This window comes from Acanthochromis polyacanthus, chromosome 16 (genome assembly GCF_021347895.1).
Source record: "Acanthochromis polyacanthus isolate Apoly-LR-REF ecotype Palm Island chromosome 16, KAUST_Apoly_ChrSc, whole genome shotgun sequence".
NCBI classification, from domain to species: Eukaryota; Metazoa; Chordata; class Actinopteri; family Pomacentridae; genus Acanthochromis; species Acanthochromis polyacanthus.
This window is the reverse complement of record NC_067128.1, coordinates 33,818,330-33,837,147: the sequence shown is the minus strand read 5'-3', so window position 1 is coordinate 33,837,147 and position 18,818 is coordinate 33,818,330. Positions and strand designations below refer to the sequence as shown.

The following is an 18,818-nucleotide window of genomic DNA, read 5'->3' as shown; positions in this document are numbered from 1 at the left end:
TCTTCTATTCAAATATATTCTATTCTATTCTATTAAAATGTATTCTATTCTGTTCGATTCTATTAAAATGTGTTCTCTTCTATTCAAATATATTCTATTCTGTTCTGTTCTATTCTATCATAAAATGTATTCTTTTCTCTTCGCTTCTTTTCTCGTGTCTTCTAGTCTAGTCTCGACTGTTTTCCATATATGCACTGACCCTAATTGTTGCATATTTTACTAAAATTATCGACCAAAATATCAAAATGAGAAGTGTCGCTAAATAGAATTTGCGTGTTTTTTACGGCAGAGTCCATAAATATCTACTAATATGTAAAACCACAACTATTCCTGACTTATCAAAACTGTTGGAATGGAAAAAAATTAGAACAAAATCTTCTTTGTGCCTTCACTTTAAGGGTTTTAAAGACAGTAAATGGATTGTCTTACTAGAAATGCCCCATAAATCACCCTTACCCAACAAGGCCATTTTAAGGGGGAGTTCAAAGGAATTCTGTCTTTAGAAAGTCAACAAAAATTACACAATTCATCAGAGCCAGACATTATAAACAACAAACAAACAAAAGAAGAAGATACAATCAGATTCCTCCTCTGTGACGCACAGTGCTATCTGGATCAGGGCATAGAATCATCCAGTCACTTTATTCCACACGCCTTATTTCACAAGTTGCCAGAGGTAAACCGTTTGCTGTAACCGTCTTCTACAAAAACAGAAACCTCTGCACTTCTCGGCACAACTGTGAAGCAATTAGTGACTCAGCTGCGACTTCCAGTCAGAGGACAAGAATGCAGGGACTTTTTGGCTAAACTGTTTACTGTACTTACACAGAGATAGGAAACCAATTAAGAACGCTCATGAAACCACCAGTTTACCTAGAAATGAGAAGTGTTTGTTTATTCCATTTCCCTCCCATTTTTCTAAAATAATAATCATAAAATCAAAGAAATGAAGCTTTCTGCTTTTTCTATTTCTATTATTTATGGCATCTTAACTGCACAAGTGAGAGGTGCAGGGCTTTATATAGCAGTGAGAAGTCACAGGAGACAAACGGGACCCAAAACTGATTATTTATTAACAATTATTTAGCATCTCTTTTTTAATAAAAGAACTCTTAAATAAAAAAAAAGTGAATCACAGGACTCCAAACATGCCAATGTACTGAATCAGCACCACTTGTAGTCATTTTCTGCTGCAAAAAGTGAAACATAGCTGCAGATGATTCATTCATTTCTTCTTTCAGGAAACACATAAATGTCTGAAAAATACAGTAATTTCATTGCAATGCTTAATGTTGCTCACTGCACCAGTGTTTTTTCCACAGAAGCTAACGAGGATGCCTTCTGTGCAATAAATGCATTGTTGATGTGTTCACTGAGTCTGTTTTCTATCTCTCAGTCGAGCACACACACACATTTATAGAGCTTATGGGAAAGTCATTGATTTGTCATCATATTTGCATTGTTTGTTTTGATTGTAAAATGCACATGAATCAAAACTCGTTACTAGAATCAAAAATGAGGACATAAAGAAGCAGTCTGCTGATCGACTGGCAGCTGTTTCTCCTGTAAAACTTTTTATTTCATCTCTCTGAGCTTCCTTACAGCTCTGTAAAGCCGACCGGCTGCTTTGGTGGTGAGAAAACTCCACTGTGTGCTTATGATGCTCTGTCTACTTCCACAGGACAACTACACCAACGACGTCTTCCTCGGCGTGTCGTTCATCGGAGTGTTTGTCAAACACAGAAACGGCCGAACCATCATGCTGCACAAGTGAGACTCTCCTTTTGTTGGTCCCCTTTCGAGAGCGAATATCCAGGAAAATTTCCAAAATGCCGATTCAGAGACTTCAACTGTCGTGTGTGTGTGTGTGTGTGTGTGTGTGTGTGTCTGTGTGTGACAGGTGGAAGGACATTGGCACCATCGCACACAACAAGGCAGCCATCACAGTGGAGATAACGAACCGAGACGACACCATCATTTTTCACATGGTGAGTGTTGTGTCTGCGCTGAAAAACACACACACACACACACACACACACACACACACACACACACACACACACACACACACACACACACACACACACACACACACACACACACAGGGGCTGCTTACAAGGTTTAAAGTGGGAATTTAAACACAAAAGAAAGACAACTACGAAGGAAATTCAGGCTTCCGTAAACAGAGCTGTTGTGCCGCTTTAAAGCATCAATGTTTTTCTCTCTGTGTTTGTACCCGCAGGAGGATATGGAAATGGCCAAGTACATTTCTCGTCTTTTCACGGCCAGACACAAATTCTACAAACAGAACAAGATCTGTGCAGAGTGAGTCTCGAGGCCGTGCAGCTGCTACTAATAGAACACACTACTGTTGAAAAGTTTAGGGTCACTGGGAAACGTCCTGATTTTTTTTAAAGAAAAGCAACTTTTTTTCCATGAAGATAGCATCAAATGAATCAGAAATACAGTCTAGTCATTGTTTATGTGGTAAATGACTGTTCTAGCTGGAAACGGCTGATTTTTAATGGGATATGTCCATAGGGGTACAGAGGAACATTTTGAATAAAAGTGTCAGTTTTTATGCTGAGCCCAAACTTTTGAACAGAAGTGTGCACTTACTGTCTGTTGTTTAGCTTTTAAAATGAAGTTCAGGTTGTGCAAACATGTGATGCCAAATTACATAATGTTAACCTGGAATTGATGATTCGTAGTTTGTGAATCATCTTCTGCATCGTCGCTGTTTCTCTGCAGGCCGACTCACTCCCCAGCGCCGATCAGGAGGAGACCCACCTGGACCCACCGCCTCTCTCTGGTATGTTTAGGAGTGCTTGTTAGCTCTGAAGTGGCTTTATGGTCTTTTATTACGGCCTCTGGTCTCCATAAATGAGTGAGAAAGAGGGAGAATGTGGGAGGAAGCATAGAAACGGTTACAGAGCTGATCGGGGCGGCTCCTAATTGTGCCTCGGGTTTTTAACGTGTGTTGGCGGTGTGGTGGGTGTTGTTGGAAAGTTAGCAAGGGTGTTGCTTGGTCTGATTTCCGGCGCGACAATGAAGGCAGTGATTTCTGCGTCTCCCTCCCTGCTGGCCAGACAATGGTGAGGCTAAATGTGGCACAATGCATGTTCAGTTAGACCACTGGAGAGCTCAGATCACGATCTGGAGAACGGACAGCTTTGGTCATTTGCAGATCTGGCAAACACCTGTCACCTGTACTGTAGATGTGATAAGAAAAAGAAGTAATGGCTTTAATTTTGTGATACAGTATAGTCTATCCTGTGTTTTTACTCATTGTGGGCTCATTTTCTTTGCAGTATAAAGTCCTGCACCTCTGTGGAAGCAGCACAGCCATGACTAGAAGCAGAATGTCCTCTATGGAGTATAAAATCGTTATAATGCCATAAATCATAAAGGATTTATTTTCATTGTTAATTTATTTTTACAAAAGTTGAACAAACCTGAAATAAACACATACAGGATTTTTCCCCACAATTGGTGATGATGCTGGAAAGCAAAATGGTGGCTCTACATGTTAGAAATATTTTGCCGCTTACAGTTTAAAGTTGTTTACACTCTTGTCTGCGATCTGCTCGGTGTAAATACAGCCCAGTTCAGCAGAAAAGTCCCTGAATTTTTGGCACAAGACTGACTGTTGGCTGCAGCTGAGTCAATATTAAACGTTCTTTTCTCCTAGTTTTTTTAAAGATTAGGTGTCAGGACAACTACATTTACACAAAACCTACATGTTTTAGTATTTTGTGCGTGGATTATTTGAAATGTGATGAGTGGGATGTAAAGTGTCCTCCATGGAATGAGCCAAAACGGCCTTCAAACGCGACTGCAAGTTTCGAGGTTCAGAGGCTTATTTGGAGAAGCTTCCAATGTCACACTTTAACCGTGTTTTTATCACATTTGTTTCCTCATCCAGCCGCGGCCTCAGTCCTGTAACTTCCAGTCGGTGCATTCCCAGTATGGAGAACATTATCAGGACACACAAAGCTCTCAAGGTAACGCTCACACACTCGGCTCCACCCCCTCCTCCTCGCTGCTTTTAACCACAGCGTCATTCTCCCTGACAGTAACTCAAAACACTCGACTTCGGCTAATTGTGTCTTTCCCATCAGGCGTGTGACTCACAGCCCATTTGTGTTTTAACAATCTCCCAGCCAATTAGAGCCCGGCGTTTGGGGCGCACAGCGGTGACCTCATTTGTGTTCCGCTCTTTCATTGACTTCTTCACACACTCGGGCTGCCTTATAATCCGAGGAGCTCCACTCATGTCGGCTCCACAGTAAAACGGAGCGAGTGGAAAAACATTTTGGGTGTGCTGCTCTGTGTGGGTGTGAGATCACTCTGCAGTGTGACCTCAGGCATCGCACTCTGCTCCGTTTTTGTGCGGGGCGAGATTATGCGCGTCTGTCTTCTTGTGGGCTTGAGATAGTTTCACACGAGAGAATGCTCGGCGCAGTAAAAAGGAACAACATTCTCGCTGGTTTTCCGTAGGTGGTTGGTGCTGCTGTGAAACCAGAAACCAGCAATGATCGTTTTTGCTTGAGGGTGCCACAAGGACTGTTTGTTTCTTTGGCATTTATAAAAGTTGAACTACAGCACTGGAAAGCCGTGTTGTCTTTTGTGGAAGCACAGCCTGCAGTTCAGCTGAAAGGTTTCTGCATTATTGCCACATGACTGTTCATCGCAGCTGAATCACTTCTGGTGTCACAGTTCCACCAAGGAGTTGGATATTTTTTTTGCTTTTTGAAGAATCTGTTTCGTATAAATCGTCTGTTGTTGCTGATTTGAAAAACATATGTATATTGAGACATGTAGAATAAAGTCATTTTGATTAAATGTCACAATTTTAGGCCTAGATTTTAAGCTCACTGATGCAATAGACGGCATGTCACAGAAGAGTAGTTCAAGGACCGTCAGGAATTTAGAAATCTAACAGTTCATTCTCTGAACAATGCTATTTATGTGTGCAATATTGGTATTTCCACATTCAGAGGATTTATTTGCTATCTGAACTAGTGCTTATGCATGGTACGATGTGTACCGTCCGTCCGTCCGTCCTTCCTTCCTTCCTTTAGTCCTTCCTTCATTCCTTCCTTTCCTGCCATATCAATGTAAATTTGCCGAATGCAGGATTAATAAAGGCTCTCTTATCATGTCGTGTGGTATTGTACGGCGTCGTATTTTATTTTTGGTTATCTCTCTGAACAATAACGTTGCTTTCAATGCCTTTCTAGTTCAGATTGTGATATTGTTGTTGTGTATACATACTTCAAACCTTTTTGCAACTTCATCATTCTTCCTATTTATTCTTCATTTTTCCTTGGCTCTGCAGACAGCATCTTCCATGACGACCCTTACTACAAGTCGGAGACCAGTCTGGTGGACCTGACCTTCCGAAACGGTACCGTGCCCAACGGCAGCATGTACAGCAGCCCCAGCCTGAGCTCCCTCAACCGCTCCCAGACTTTCGTCCCGCCTTCGCCCATGTCCTCCAACCTCAGCATCCCCGGCAGCGAGCTCATGCGGCCCGACTACATCCCCAGCCACCGCCACAGCGCCATCATCGCTCCATCCTACCGGCCCACGCCCGAGTACGATGCCGTCATGCGGCAGAAGCGGCGCATGCTTCCCGCTCACCACGACCTCCACAGCCAGTCGCTGCGCAGCCTGAACATCAGCAACGCCTGTGCTTACCGGCAGCCCGAGGCTCTGGTGTACAGCCAGCCAGAGATGAGGGAGAGGGGCCCTTATCATAACCTGGGCCCCAGTCCTGGACCGTACGCACCACAGGTACAGAGAAATGCTCTTTGTTTGGTTTCAATAGGGCTGCACAGTGGCTTGGTGGTTAGCTCTTTTGCCTTGCATCTAGAAGATCTCTGGTTTACATCCCAGCCTTCCTGGGATCGTTCTGCGTGGAGTTTATATGTTCTCTCTGTGCATGTGTGGGTTTTCTCCAGGTTCTCCAGCTTCCTCGCACCGTCCAAAAACATGCTGAGGTTGACTGGTCACTCTAAATTTTCCATAGGTGTGAATGCAAGTGTGCTTGTTGTCTCTATATGTAGTCCTGTGACAGACTGGTGACCTGTCCAGGTGTCCCCTGCCTTCACCCTGAGTCATCTGGGATAGGCTCCAGCACCCCATGACCCTAGTGAGGATTAAGCTGTGTATAGAGAATGGATGGATGGTTTCAATACATCTCACACAGTTCATTTTTGTGACTCTGTTTTGCAGATCAGCTACAGTAAGCCGGTGTCCCACGGCCCCCATCAGGGAGGACCAGCCAGCAGCCAGGGCCCCTGTCATTCCCCCTGTGTGAATGGAGGTCCGGGCAGCGGTGGAGGCGTAGGAAGTTCTATCTCTCATACTGTCAGCACGCCTGAGCTGGCAAATACCAAACAGCAGGGGACCAACATGGGAAGCTACGCTGCTACGGCTAACATGTTGAGGAACCACATGTCGCGTCCTCCTCCGCCTTACCCCTCCAGCTCCTTCCGGCCAGCCACCAGCACGCCGGACCTGGCCAGCCACCGGCACCGCTGCATCGGGGGCAGCAGTCCGGAGCTGGTCACCCGCATGGTGCAGCTGTCGGTCAAGACGTTCCAGCCGGACAGCTCAGCTGTGGTGCACCAGTCGCTGCAGGAAGTTAGCGAGCCTTTAACTGCAGCTGCTAAGCACCGCTCCACTCTGGGCAAGAGGCACAGCATGGAGGTGATCAGCAGCATGCGAGGAGGAGGAGGGATGGAGGGCCTGGTGATGAAGGGCATGAACGCTCCTCTTCATCGGAGGAATACTCTCAGAGAACACGTGATGCCCTCTCAGCCTCAGTCCATCCCTCAGCCCCAGCCACAGACTCCTCAGTCCCAACCTCAGCCTCCACCTCCACCTCAGCAGCCCAAGGAGCTGCCCATGCAGATGCCCGCCCAGAATACGCCCGAGGCTTCTGTTGTGCCGCCTGCACCGGTGGCCTACCAGCATCAAAAGACTCTTTCCAACGCTACCATGCTCATACACAGCAGCGAGAGCGAAGAGGAGGAGGAGGAAGAGGAGAGGCCTGAGCTGGACGTTCAGATCCCGGGCCTCAACGAGGACATTAGCATCAGCGCTCAGCTCCAAGCTGCTCTGGCCAAACTGCCTAACAAACCCCCTCCAGAGTACCCTGGGCCTCCTCGGCAGCCTGGCAACGCTCAAATCCGCACCCACAGTCACAATCACAACCACACTCACCACCACAACCACAACCAAGCACCGCAGGGCAGCCAGGGACCAGCGGACCCAAACCAGGTCCACGGCTGCACCCTCAAAACTGGACAGAACCAGGGTGCTGGCGGGCCTGGAGCCGGTGGGGGTGGTGGTGCAGGTGGTGGTGGGACACTGACCAGAGGGGATCAGAGCGGGGTGAACGGAGGAGTTTTGGGTCCTTCCATTTCAGAACCGGATCTGACCAGTGTGAAGGAGAGGGTGAGGAAGGAGCCGGTCAAAGAGAGGCCGGTGTCGGAGATGTTCTCCTTAGAGGATAGCATCGTGGAGAGGGAGTTCGCTCAAAGGGTAAGACTCATTCATCTGTCTGACATTTAGGTTTTATTTCACGACAGTACCAATGTGTTCTTAATAATATGTGTCATTTGGTTGTCCTCCAAACCTGAAATACTATCTGGGCATTTTTTGCTTCTGTCACAGTGGGATGATTTTTAGCTACAGTAGAAAGTTCTGCTCCTCTGTGGAAACAACACAATCATGAAGAGCAGTGGAGAGAAATCAAAACATCTTTAGTGCTGTTGGACAAAGTTATAATGTCAATAATTACAGAAAAAGAGAAAACAAAAGTTAGATTTTTTAATTACTAGTTTTACAAATATTAAATGATGTTGCAATCTGCATTTTTCTCGAGTGCCCCCAGATGTTACCAATACTGAAAAATAAATGGAATACTGTAGATGTTTTACTAATATGCCGCTTCTGCTTTATAGTCTCTGAATTTTTGTCTTGTAAATGTTGCAGCGGAGTCACTGAGGATTTCTCCGTTGCGTTTAGGAGCACAGATTTATTTTAGTTTTTACAGAATCTTTACTGCAAATGCTTCTTTTTGTGGCTAATTTTTAAACAAGACCAGTAGAATACCAAGACTTTCATGAAATATGTTGATTTTAAGCTTAGGTTTGGTCAAAGTTTCCGATGGTAACATCAGAGATACACAACGGTTCAAAAGTTTGGGGTCATCCAGACAATTTCATGTTTTCCATGAAAACTCACTTCTATCCATGTGCTAACATAACTGCATGAGGGTTTTCTAGTCATCAATGAGCCTTTCAACACCATTAGCTAACACAATGTAGCATTAGAACACAGGAGTGATGGTTGCTGGAAATGTTCCTCTGTACCCCTATGGAGATATTCCATTAAAAATTTCCAGCTAGAATAGTCATTTACCACATAAACAGTGTCTACACTGGATTTCTGATTCATTTAATGTCATCTTCATTGGAAAAAAAAGCTTTTATTTCAAAAATCAGGACATTTCTCAGTGACCCCAAACATTTGAACAGTACTATAAGTACTTCTAGTACTGTTGGAAAGAGGAAAATTCAGTTTTGCAGCTTCTGGCTGAGATTTATTGGTGCCATTTAAAAAAAAAAAACATCCCGCCTTTTAAACCTGCTGTTGGGTTTTGAATTCCAGAGGGCTAATCACTGTAATAATCCACATAAACTTTGTATTTTGTTGTCAGTAACAGTCGCTTTAGACATGATGTGAAAGGACTAATGAGGCTGCCTTACCGGTACAGTTTTAAACGTTCTGCTCTGTTGTTTGCTAGCTGCTTTCGTGGCTCTTGATTAGCAGTAATCTGGGGTTCAGCACCTAAGAGGGTAGCACTAGGCTCTGAATTCCCCCAGGCAGCTGAAAGCCCTACAAATCCCTCAGCTTATTCTTTGGGTTGGGTGTTCTTAGGTGTAGGTCAGCTTTCTGCTGAGGCGCAAACATTTGACACGGCGCCAGAGTCCAGGTATAAGTTCAGTCTTATAATCACCTGGTGGCAGTAAACCTGTCTGTTCATGGTGAATGTTGCAGCTGATGTGGAGATGTGTTTTAAGTGTCCACAATGAGCCAAAACATTCCTGTGATGCTAGCTCCTAAAGCTGTTAACCCTTATTTACACCAGCTGCTTTATCTCATGCATGGAGGGTGCCCCTTTTGACCCTCAAGCTGTTGTTTTGACTGTCCCACCGGGGGATGAAGGAGGTGGGAAGGGGAAGGGGGGGAGCTGTCCTGGAGGTTTAATAGCATCGGAGCTTAGGAGAGGTAATCCTCCGAGGAAGGAGGGACAGCGCAATGTGGGTCAGTGCTGTGGAGCGAGGAAAAGCGGCAGGATGGCGGATAGAGGGTGCGATCTGTAGAGGTAGGTGGGAGTAAAGACGGAGATGAAAGAATCAGAAAGGTGTGAGGCAGCAGAAAACAGGGATGAAAGAAAACAGACAGATAAGCAGGTGTGAGTCTTTCTTAATAGGCTTTGCTGTTGTTACTTCACACCTGTGAGCTGAATAGAAGGGGATTGGTGCAGCCAGGTTTGCCCTACTAAAAGCGCACACACACACACAGAGCACACAAACGCATGTCCACGCCGAATTCTCCCCGCCCACTTCTGCTCATGCACACGTGCGCGCTCGCTGCACTCTGGCCATGGCGGGTCAGTCAGTCTGGAAATGCTGCCGGCACCTGTAACCATGACACCGGGGTTTTCTTCTCTCTTGAAGACGCTGGAGAGGCAGAAGATGTCCGTGGACTCCATGAAGAGGCCGCTGATGATGGCCGCCCTCAACGGCCTCTACGTGGCCCGGATGCCGGTTCCTGAGAGTCCGGCGGAGGACGGCGCCAAGGCAGCTACAGACGAAAGGGTAAGACGGTTGAACTTTCTGAAGAACTTGAACTGTGTGTTATGAAGTATTTGTGGAAGATCTTACTAATATCCTTTTTGCTTTTGAACTTAAACAGAATGTTGTGTTGATTGAACTTCACAAAATGTGTTTATGTGGTTGAATATTTCCGTAGATCTTAGTAGCCGTCACACCTCTGAAAATTTCTGTTTTATCTACTTTGAAAGCTTCTTTTTCGCTCAAAGTGCTTAACGATATTTTTAAAAACTAAGCCGAATGGAAAGTGACCTCACAAATATATTTATGCTTCTATTCTGCCTTTATTTCTCAAGCGGAAGACTTTTTTTTTTTTTAAAAAGTCAAGCTCAAATTTTATGTCCATATTTACATTTTAGCATCTCAGCTACTTTTTTTTTAGAAGATCTTGGTACTATCCTTATTGCTTTTCCACTTAGACAGAATGTTGTGTTGATTGAACTTAAAAAATGTGTGTTTTTATGCTTGAAATCATTTATAGGCCTCTGTTTGTTGCTACTATATTACTGTAGATCTTAATATGTGCCAAACCTCTGTGAAAATTTCAGCTTTATTTACTTTTAAAACTTCTTTGTACTTCTGAAAGATATTTTAAAAAATTAATCTGTATGGAAAATGCCCTAACATGAATGCATTTATGTTTCTATACTGCCTTGTTTTTTGTCACAAGAAAGACTTTTTTCAAAAATCAACCCCAGATTTTACTTTTTTTTAAAGCTTCTTTTGCTAAAAAAACAGTTTTAAAAAAATCAAACTAAAAATGACATCACATCAATATATACATGCTTTAATCCTAGATTAAGTCTTTTTTTTTTCAACAACAACAATTTTAAAAAACATTCAAGCCCAGATTTCACTTTATCAAGTTTATATTTGGGAAGATCTTGCAAATATCCTTATTGCTTTTTCACTTTTTTAAAGCTTCTAAAAATAAGTTTATACTGTTGAAATCATGTAATCATTACAGTAGATGTTAATATGCACCAAACTTCAATGGAAATGGAAGTTTTGTTTAGTTTTGAGACTTATTTTTAGCCCACAGCTGCTAAAAAAAACTTATTCTATCTTAAAAATTACATCAGCTCAGTACATTCATGCTTCTTTTCTAGATTTTTTTTCAAGAATACAATTTTTTTTTAAATTCCAGCCCAAATTTTACTTTTTCAAGTTTAGATTTGGAGTATCTCGGCTACTTTTTGGAAGATCTTATTGCTTTGACAACTTTTTTGACCTTTGAAAAACTCTGCTTATATTGTTGAAGTCATTTTTAGGCCACTGTTGTGTTGTGACTGCATTACAGTAGATCTTAATATGTGCTAAATCTTTGTAAAAAATTGTACATTTATTTACTTTTGAAGCTTCTTTTTAGCCCACAGCTGCTAAAAAATGACATCACATCAATATGTCCAAGCTTTTATTCTGGATTAAGAGACTTTTTAATTAAAGAATAAGAGTTACAACATTTAAGCCCAGATTTTACTTCTACTTCTTACTTTTATTCTACTTATAAATTGTTTCTCTTATGGATGTCTCCATAAAACCGAAAAGTGGTCTCTTCTAATAGCTTTAGGCCCCGTCCACACGAAGACGAAACGCTGAACAGTTTCAAAAACGATCGCCGTAAAGACGAAGGCATCTCAGAAATTGTGTGCGTCTACACGAATGCAGTCGATACGCGTGGAAACGCTGTAAAACACATGCCAGACCTCTAGGGGCGCTGTAACGATATGACGGAAACACGCAAACAAAAGAAAAAACTGTGGGCATGCGCACTTCTGGCAAAAGTTGTAAACGGAGAGCTTCATCAGCACATTTGCTACAATGTACGCCGCCATTGTTTTTGTCGTGGCCGCGTGTGGCGCATGCGTGTCAATGAAGATACGAAACTATGACGCAAGCGTTTCTGAAAAGCAGCGGATCGCCCGTACACACAGAGCTGCGTAAACGGAGTTTCAAAATCTTTCCACTCTGGGGCCCTGTTTACACGAGGACACTTGCAGGTAAAAACGTCAAAATATTTCAACAAAACACCCTATCGTTTATACGAGGACGGCGTTTTGGGGGCTTAAAAACGCAAAAATTTGAAACCGGCCTCCAGAGTGGAAAAGTTGAACTCTCCGCCGTTACGTTTCCGTCTAAACAGCAAAACGCAAAACTTGCGAGATCTGACCACGTCGCGTACGCGATTACGTCACATATGTGCGCCGGTGCTTTGGTTTGCCGGCCGGTACAAGGAAGTAAACAAAGATGTGTGATTATTTCCATCCTTCGTACCTTCAAGCAACTCTGGCAGCTCTATGTACACTACAGGAGTCGTACCAACAAACGTACGGAATCTGTACAGATTCCATTCATGAACATTCACCGTGGCGGAGATCCGAAAAGGGAGATAGTACGCATGCGCGTAGACATGGCGGAGTTTTATCACAGCGCCACCCAGCTGCCTGGCATACATATCCAGTCGAATTCCACACACTATAGAGTCACCGTATATACGCAGATTTCCTTCAAAACCGCTCGTCTAAACGTGAAATGACAAGACGCCACTTTTGCGTTTTCTGTTAAGATGGTTCTCGTATAAACGTAGCCTGGAACCCGTTTTCAAAAATGATCATTTACAGACCCCCAAAATGCCGTCTTCGTGTGGATGATACGCAGATTCGGCAAGAAACTTATGCGTTTAGACCTCGTTTCGTCTTCGTGTGGATGGAGCTTTAATTTAATGAATTCTGCTTCCCTCTTACTGTCTGTTTGAGTGTGGAGGTGTGAAACCCGGCCTTTGTCCCGACTGTTGCTAAGCTAACGGGGGCAAACCCTAAGTGGGCTGTGGAACGCGTGGCATGGTGGTGCTTATCGCCTCTGGGCCTGCCGGTATGTTAAGAATGTGACCCGAGAGAGAGAGCGAGCCGCAGAGAAAGAAGATTCTGGCCTCCCAAACATGACTGGCCTAATAAACACGTACCCCCACTGCTGCCCGTCCTGCTCTTTCACAGCTGTGTTGATGGAGAACAAATGCTTCGGGTTCTTTGATACTGAAGTCAGCGTTGAGCTTTGAGTGATGGTGAGAGATTAGAAATGTGTGCGTATATTATAATGAGGCGTCTGGATTCTCCTGGTCTCAATAGTCTCTTAGGTATGATGGAATGTAAACCAATAAAAGCCCTTTTGGGGGCTGAAAGAGAAAACCTCTGAATGATGTGTTTCTGGTATTCAGCAGCAGTGACTAACCCCCCCCCCCCCTCCTTCCTCTCTCTCCTCAGTGTAAGACCTTGGAGTTGAAGCTGGAAGAAGAGCGGGTCTTCACCGAGTATGAACAGGTGCCTAAGAAGAGGAGCGACTGCGTCCTCACGACGGCGACTCTGCCCGAAAACGCAGAGCGAAACCGTTTCCGTGACGTCGTTCCTTACGAAGAGAATCGGGTCGAGCTGGTACCCAACAAGGAGAACAACACGGGCTACATCAATGCCTCGCATATCAAGGTGGGCTCTAAAGGTCGAGGGTAAACGGTCCATAAGTGTCAATAAGCATGTGTTGGTCAATATAAGGGTAATTGTAGAGCCGGAGGACATTTGGGAATTAAAATTTTTGAAAATAGAACTTTTCTTTTAAAAATTTCTGCTCCATATCTATCAATAATAGGTAATAAATTATCAAAGGCTTGATTGGCTCAGCTTACACATCAATGGCACCTTTTTATTCCATGTTTTATTTGTTGTTTGCTAACCCTCTAATCAGCAGTAGAAGCCAGGTATTTAGCGAGCTGACCAAGAGGACTAACCAAAGGAAAACATCCGAAATGTTCTTTACGGCTTTGTTATAATACATTATTCAGGAAGTTATAAATGATGTATTTAGCATTAGAACTAAACTCTATAAATCAGCACTTGATTCTCTTGTATATCTGAAAAATTGCGAATCACATTTGAAGAATATTCCCTGTATGTAGAGAAATTAGATCGTGAAACATTACATCCGTGGCCTCTGGTGGCTCATATGATATTCACTGTGTGACTTAATAAAATGGCAATTTCCAATCTGAACAAATGTAAAAGAAAAAATGATATCAGTTCCTGAGAAAAAGGTCAAACGTAATGATTGCCTCATGAGATTGAAGTTTATCTGTTTGGCTCTTAAACAGCGTTACAGTCTCCAAGTGCTTTATAACACCCACATCACATAACCTTAATTAAAACAAAGTGCATAAACTTGATGCGTTGGGTTTTCTGCTAGTCTTTGTTGTGGTCATTTCTAAGCAGGGAATGGCTGGGAGCAGAGGATGAAAGGCAGCTATTGAAGGCTGTTTGGGCCTTTAAGCTCTCAGAGCTCGTGGAATTCCCAAAGAATGTTGTCCAAACTCCAAACCCTCTTAAGCAACCTGAGTTGCTCTCACTAGCCCTCTATTCATGCTTAGTTGCAAACAGTGTTTGAACACAGGCATGTATGTGTGTGTATGTGTGTGTGTGTGTGCATGCATGAGTTTGCGTATCGTGTGTAGTCCTAATTGAAAATGTGATCACCAAAGCGGCGCTGAATCTCTGCCTATCACGGTGTAACCCTCTTACTTCCCCGTCGTTTAAGGTAGCTGCCGCAGAACAAAAGGCCTTGTTTATTCGCCATCCGTGTCTTAATACAGTGTTTACAGTCACGAGGTGGCCCGAGGAATCGGCTGCTCATTATGTAACGCCTCTGTGGCTGCAGTGTGCTGACGAATGGAAGTGCCTGAGTGCTGTGTGTGGCCTTATGATTATTAATGAGGGCAAAAAGCTGGAGAAGAGGAGCTGATGGTGTTTTATGTAGGAGAAAACAGGTGGTTATACTGCCCTCTGGTGGTGAGCTTCTTCATACATGCAACATACACATTTGAGTCACTTAGAAATGTCCTTATTTTTGAAAGAAAATCAGCTTCTTTCAATGAGGATAACATTAAATGAATCATAAATCCAGTCTAGACATTGTTAAATTGTGGTAAATGACTATTGTAGATTTTTAATGGAATATCTCCATAGGGGTACAGAGGAACATTTCCAGCAACCATCACTCCTGTGTTCTAATGCAACATTGTGTTAGCTAATGGTATTGAAAGGCTCATTGATGATTAGAAAATCCTTTTGCAGTTATGTTAGCACATGAATGAAAGTGTGAGTTTTCATGGAAAACATGAAATTACTTGGGTGACCCCAGCCTTTTTAACGGTGGTGTACACCGATCAGCCACAACATTAAAAACACTGACAGGTGAGGTGAATAGCATTGATCATAGTGATACTATGTGGTGTTCTACTGGAAAACCTTGGATTTTCACATCCATGTTGATAAGATTTAGACACCTTAATAAACCCAGAGCAAGCATACTCCTTCATGCAAATGGAAATCTTAAATGTCACCTGCAGGAAAATCCACTCCACCACATCACAAAACATCAAACAATCAGGAACATCTTGAGGAACATGACAATCACCAAAGATGTTGATTTGACCTGCAAACTTCCTACACCCCATTCTGATCAAGCATCAACAGGATGCAAGTTAGATTCCCAGAGACCCCACTTTACAACCCAGAGCACCCAAAGGATGCACTGCCAACCTCCTGGTCCAGACCCAAAGGTTCAGAGCATTTTTGACCACATAAAAGGGACCAACAAAATACTAGGCAGGTGGTCATAATGTTTTCTTTCATGTGCATTTGCTTGTCGGTGAGCAGTTTGTTTGTTTACAGGTGTCCACGCTGATTCTTGATTGCGCTACAGTTGCTGTAATCTCCACTAATTGATTCTTTGTGTGTTTTCTCAGGTCATGATCAGAGGGGAGGAGTGGCACTACATCGCCACCCAGGGTCCGCTGGCCAACACCTGTGCCGACTTCTGGCAGATGGTCTGGGAGCAGGGGGTCAACGTCATCGCCATGGTTACTGCCGAGGAGGTACCTACACACACACACACACACACACACACACACACACGGCAGATGTGGTTATTTTTCAGAGGCTGACAGGTGGTCGTGGTTGTGTTAGAAACAGGAGTACAGTTAAAGCGTCTGTGTGTGTCACTGATCGGAGCTCATCGTTTACGTCTTCCTTTTTTTTGTACTTCCTCCCCCTCACCCGTCCATCACTCCCCATCTTCACCCTTCCATCCCAGGAGGGCGGCAGGTCCAAGAGTCACCGCTACTGGCCCAAGCTGGGCTCCAAACACAACTCGGCCACTCACGGCAAGTTCAAGGTGACCACAAAGTTCCGCACCGACTCCGGCTGCTACGCCACCACGGGGCTGAAAGTCAAACACCTGCTGTCGGGCCAGGAGAGGACGGTCTGGCACCTGCAGTACACCGACTGGCCTGAGCAGGGCTGTCCTGAATATGTTCTGGGATTTCTCTGTAAGTGGGATTGTTTTTGATCATTATCAACACTTGGTGCGACGAAACAGAGTTAAAAAAAGGCCCCATACTTTTGTGATATAAACCAGAACACCACTCTCATGTCGGTAAATATAATTGTAGAACCAACAAGCCGTTAGATGAGTGTAAGACTGGTTTATTTGACTCTCTGAACCCCAGCACAGCCCAGCCAGCTTGAAAGGCATGGTATCTTTCATAAATTGCTAAAATTACTGGATTAATTGGACTCAGAAACTGTATAAAGTGAAGAATTATTTGTCTGATTTTCACATTTCACTTACTTAGTAATAATCATGTGTGACTTGCAGTTCTCTTGGGAAAATTCTCAAATTCTGATTCAAAAATTCTCCAAAAATTGACCGTTTACAGTAACCACATTATGTAAAAAAATAAAAATTCTGCACTCCTCGTCGCAGCCATGAAGCCATTAATGACCCTGCTGCGACCATCGGTTACATAAAACTAATTCAGGGACTTTTTTGCTAACTGGGTTGATCTGCAGGCCGTGTACAGACAGCCAGTAGTAGAAACAAATTATAAATTAATATTGATAACACTTTGAGCTTTGAAAAAAATGTTGTACATGTTGACTCCATTTTTTTGCTAATTTCAACTGTCTTTTTTTTATGATTTACACTGTGTTCATTCATAGTTTTGATGCCTTCAGTGAGAATCTACAGTGTAAATAGTCATGAAATAAAGAAAAAGCATTAAATGAGAAGGTGTCGCCAAAGTTCTGACTGGTAGTTCTCTTCCCTCCTAGTCGACACAGTAGCTTCATCTTGTTGTCTCCTTCCTCCTTTAAATTTCTCCAGCCTACCTAGAGGAGATCCAGTCTGTGAGGAGACACACTAACTCCATGCTGGACACCTCAAAGAGCCTCAATCCTCCTGTAGTGGTCCACTGTAGCGCCGGAGTGGGTCGCACCGGAGTGGTCATCCTCACCGAGCTCATGATCAGCTGTCTGGAGCACAATGAGGTGAGTGGATGGTGGAGTTACAGGGGTCTGAAAAGAGTTTTAGCGTAGGTGTCCATCAACCTGTCCAAAACGTAGCAGCTAGGATTCTTTCAAGGCAAGGCGAATTTATTTATACAGCACATTTCAACAACGAGGCGATTCAAAGTGCTTTACAAAGACATTAAGACAGAAGATGACAACAATTATTAAAAGAAAAACAAAAGAAAGTATTTATAAAATCATTTTAAAAAAAAAAGGTCAGAACAGTAAAAAGATCAAAAACAGAAGTCAGAAAACAAGGGCGCAATTATTAAAAGAAAAACAGAACAGTAAAAAGATCAAAACAAAAAAAAGTCAGAAAACAAGGGCTGTTTAAAATAACTGTCATAAAATAAGAGTTAAAATAACTGTTAAAAGTAACTGTCATAAAATAAGATTTAAAATAATTTAGTCAAAAGCAGCTGAGAAACTTTCTGTTAAAACGTTCCAGTTCTGACAGACGACATCACATCGCACCCGTCTTGGCTTCCCTCCACCGGCTCCCTGTCCATTTTAAAATAGATTTAAAGATTCTGGTTGTCATTTTTAAAGCTCGACCTGAGCCACATCTACGATCTACGACCCCTTATGAGCCTCAGATTCTCAGGTGTATCCATTCTGGTTGTTCCAAAGTTCGAGGCTTAAATCTATGTTTGACCGAGCTTCCTCCATCAGGACCTTTAGAACAACCTGCCTGAGGAGATAAGACCTGCAGAGTCAGTAACTTCTTTTACATCGCTTCTGAAGACCCACTTTTATAGCCTTGCTTTTATGTGAACTTTACTTTTGGCTTTGATTAATTTTAGTGTTCTATTCTGTTTTTATGTCGTGTTTATTACTTCGTCAAGGAACATGGTGGTGTTATGTGAGAATCGCTGTTGGTTTGTCTGTCTGTCTGTCCAGTTTTTAAACTGCCCAGTTCCTTTGTTTGATACGTGTGCTAATCTAGCTAATTATTCATTAAAATAAATTAAATAAATTCAATTAAAGTACTTCTCTTCGGAAAGTCAGTCAATCACATTTTGTAGAACATTCTTTACATTTTTGCAGACCAGTTAAAACCAGATATGATCCCATCCATCCATCCATCCATCCATCCATCCATCCATCATCCATCCATCCATGTTTCCATCCATCCATGCATCCATCCATCCATCCATCATCCATCCATCCATCCATGCATCCATCCATGCATCCATCCATCATCCATGCACCCATCCATCATCCATCCATCCATGCATCCATCCATCCTCCATCCATCCATCCATCCATCATCCATCCATGCATCCATCCATCCATCATCCATCCATCCATCCATGCATCCATCCATCCATCATCTAAACACTGCTTAATCCTCATTAGGGTTCCGGGGGGGTGGAGTCTATCCCATTATTTTTTATCCCGTATTTGATTGTTTGGATGCTGAAAATGTTATTTGTTTAATCAAGGCTAAGCTGAACTCATCCAGTGCCTTATTCTTTATTCTGGTAAACTAAAACATGAAATAGTTTAGGAG

General features: G+C 43.2%; 1 protein-coding gene across 2 annotated transcripts in view; it reads left to right on the top strand.

Moving 5' to 3' along the window:
• The window catches only part of LOC110951761 (protein tyrosine phosphatase non-receptor type 14), a 69,026-nt gene that overhangs the window by 45,712 nt on the left and 4,496 nt on the right, over positions 1 to 18,818 (top strand). For both annotated transcript variants that reach the window (XM_051960959.1, XM_051960958.1), the window contains exons 8-19: positions 1,682 to 1,770; positions 1,901 to 1,988; positions 2,243 to 2,325; positions 2,752 to 2,812; positions 3,926 to 4,004; positions 5,342 to 5,799; positions 6,241 to 7,554; positions 9,759 to 9,899; positions 13,175 to 13,393; positions 15,703 to 15,831; positions 16,050 to 16,284; positions 17,121 to 17,284. In XM_051960959.1, the coding sequence (XP_051816919.1) occupies positions 1,682 to 1,770; positions 1,901 to 1,988; positions 2,243 to 2,325; positions 2,752 to 2,812; positions 3,926 to 4,004; positions 5,342 to 5,799; positions 6,241 to 7,554; positions 9,759 to 9,899; positions 13,175 to 13,393; positions 15,703 to 15,831; positions 16,050 to 16,284; positions 17,121 to 17,284 (3,060 nt within the window). The remainder of the gene's footprint in view (positions 1 to 1,681; positions 1,771 to 1,900; positions 1,989 to 2,242; positions 2,326 to 2,751; positions 2,813 to 3,925; positions 4,005 to 5,341; positions 5,800 to 6,240; positions 7,555 to 9,758; positions 9,900 to 13,174; positions 13,394 to 15,702; positions 15,832 to 16,049; positions 16,285 to 17,120; positions 17,285 to 18,818) is intronic.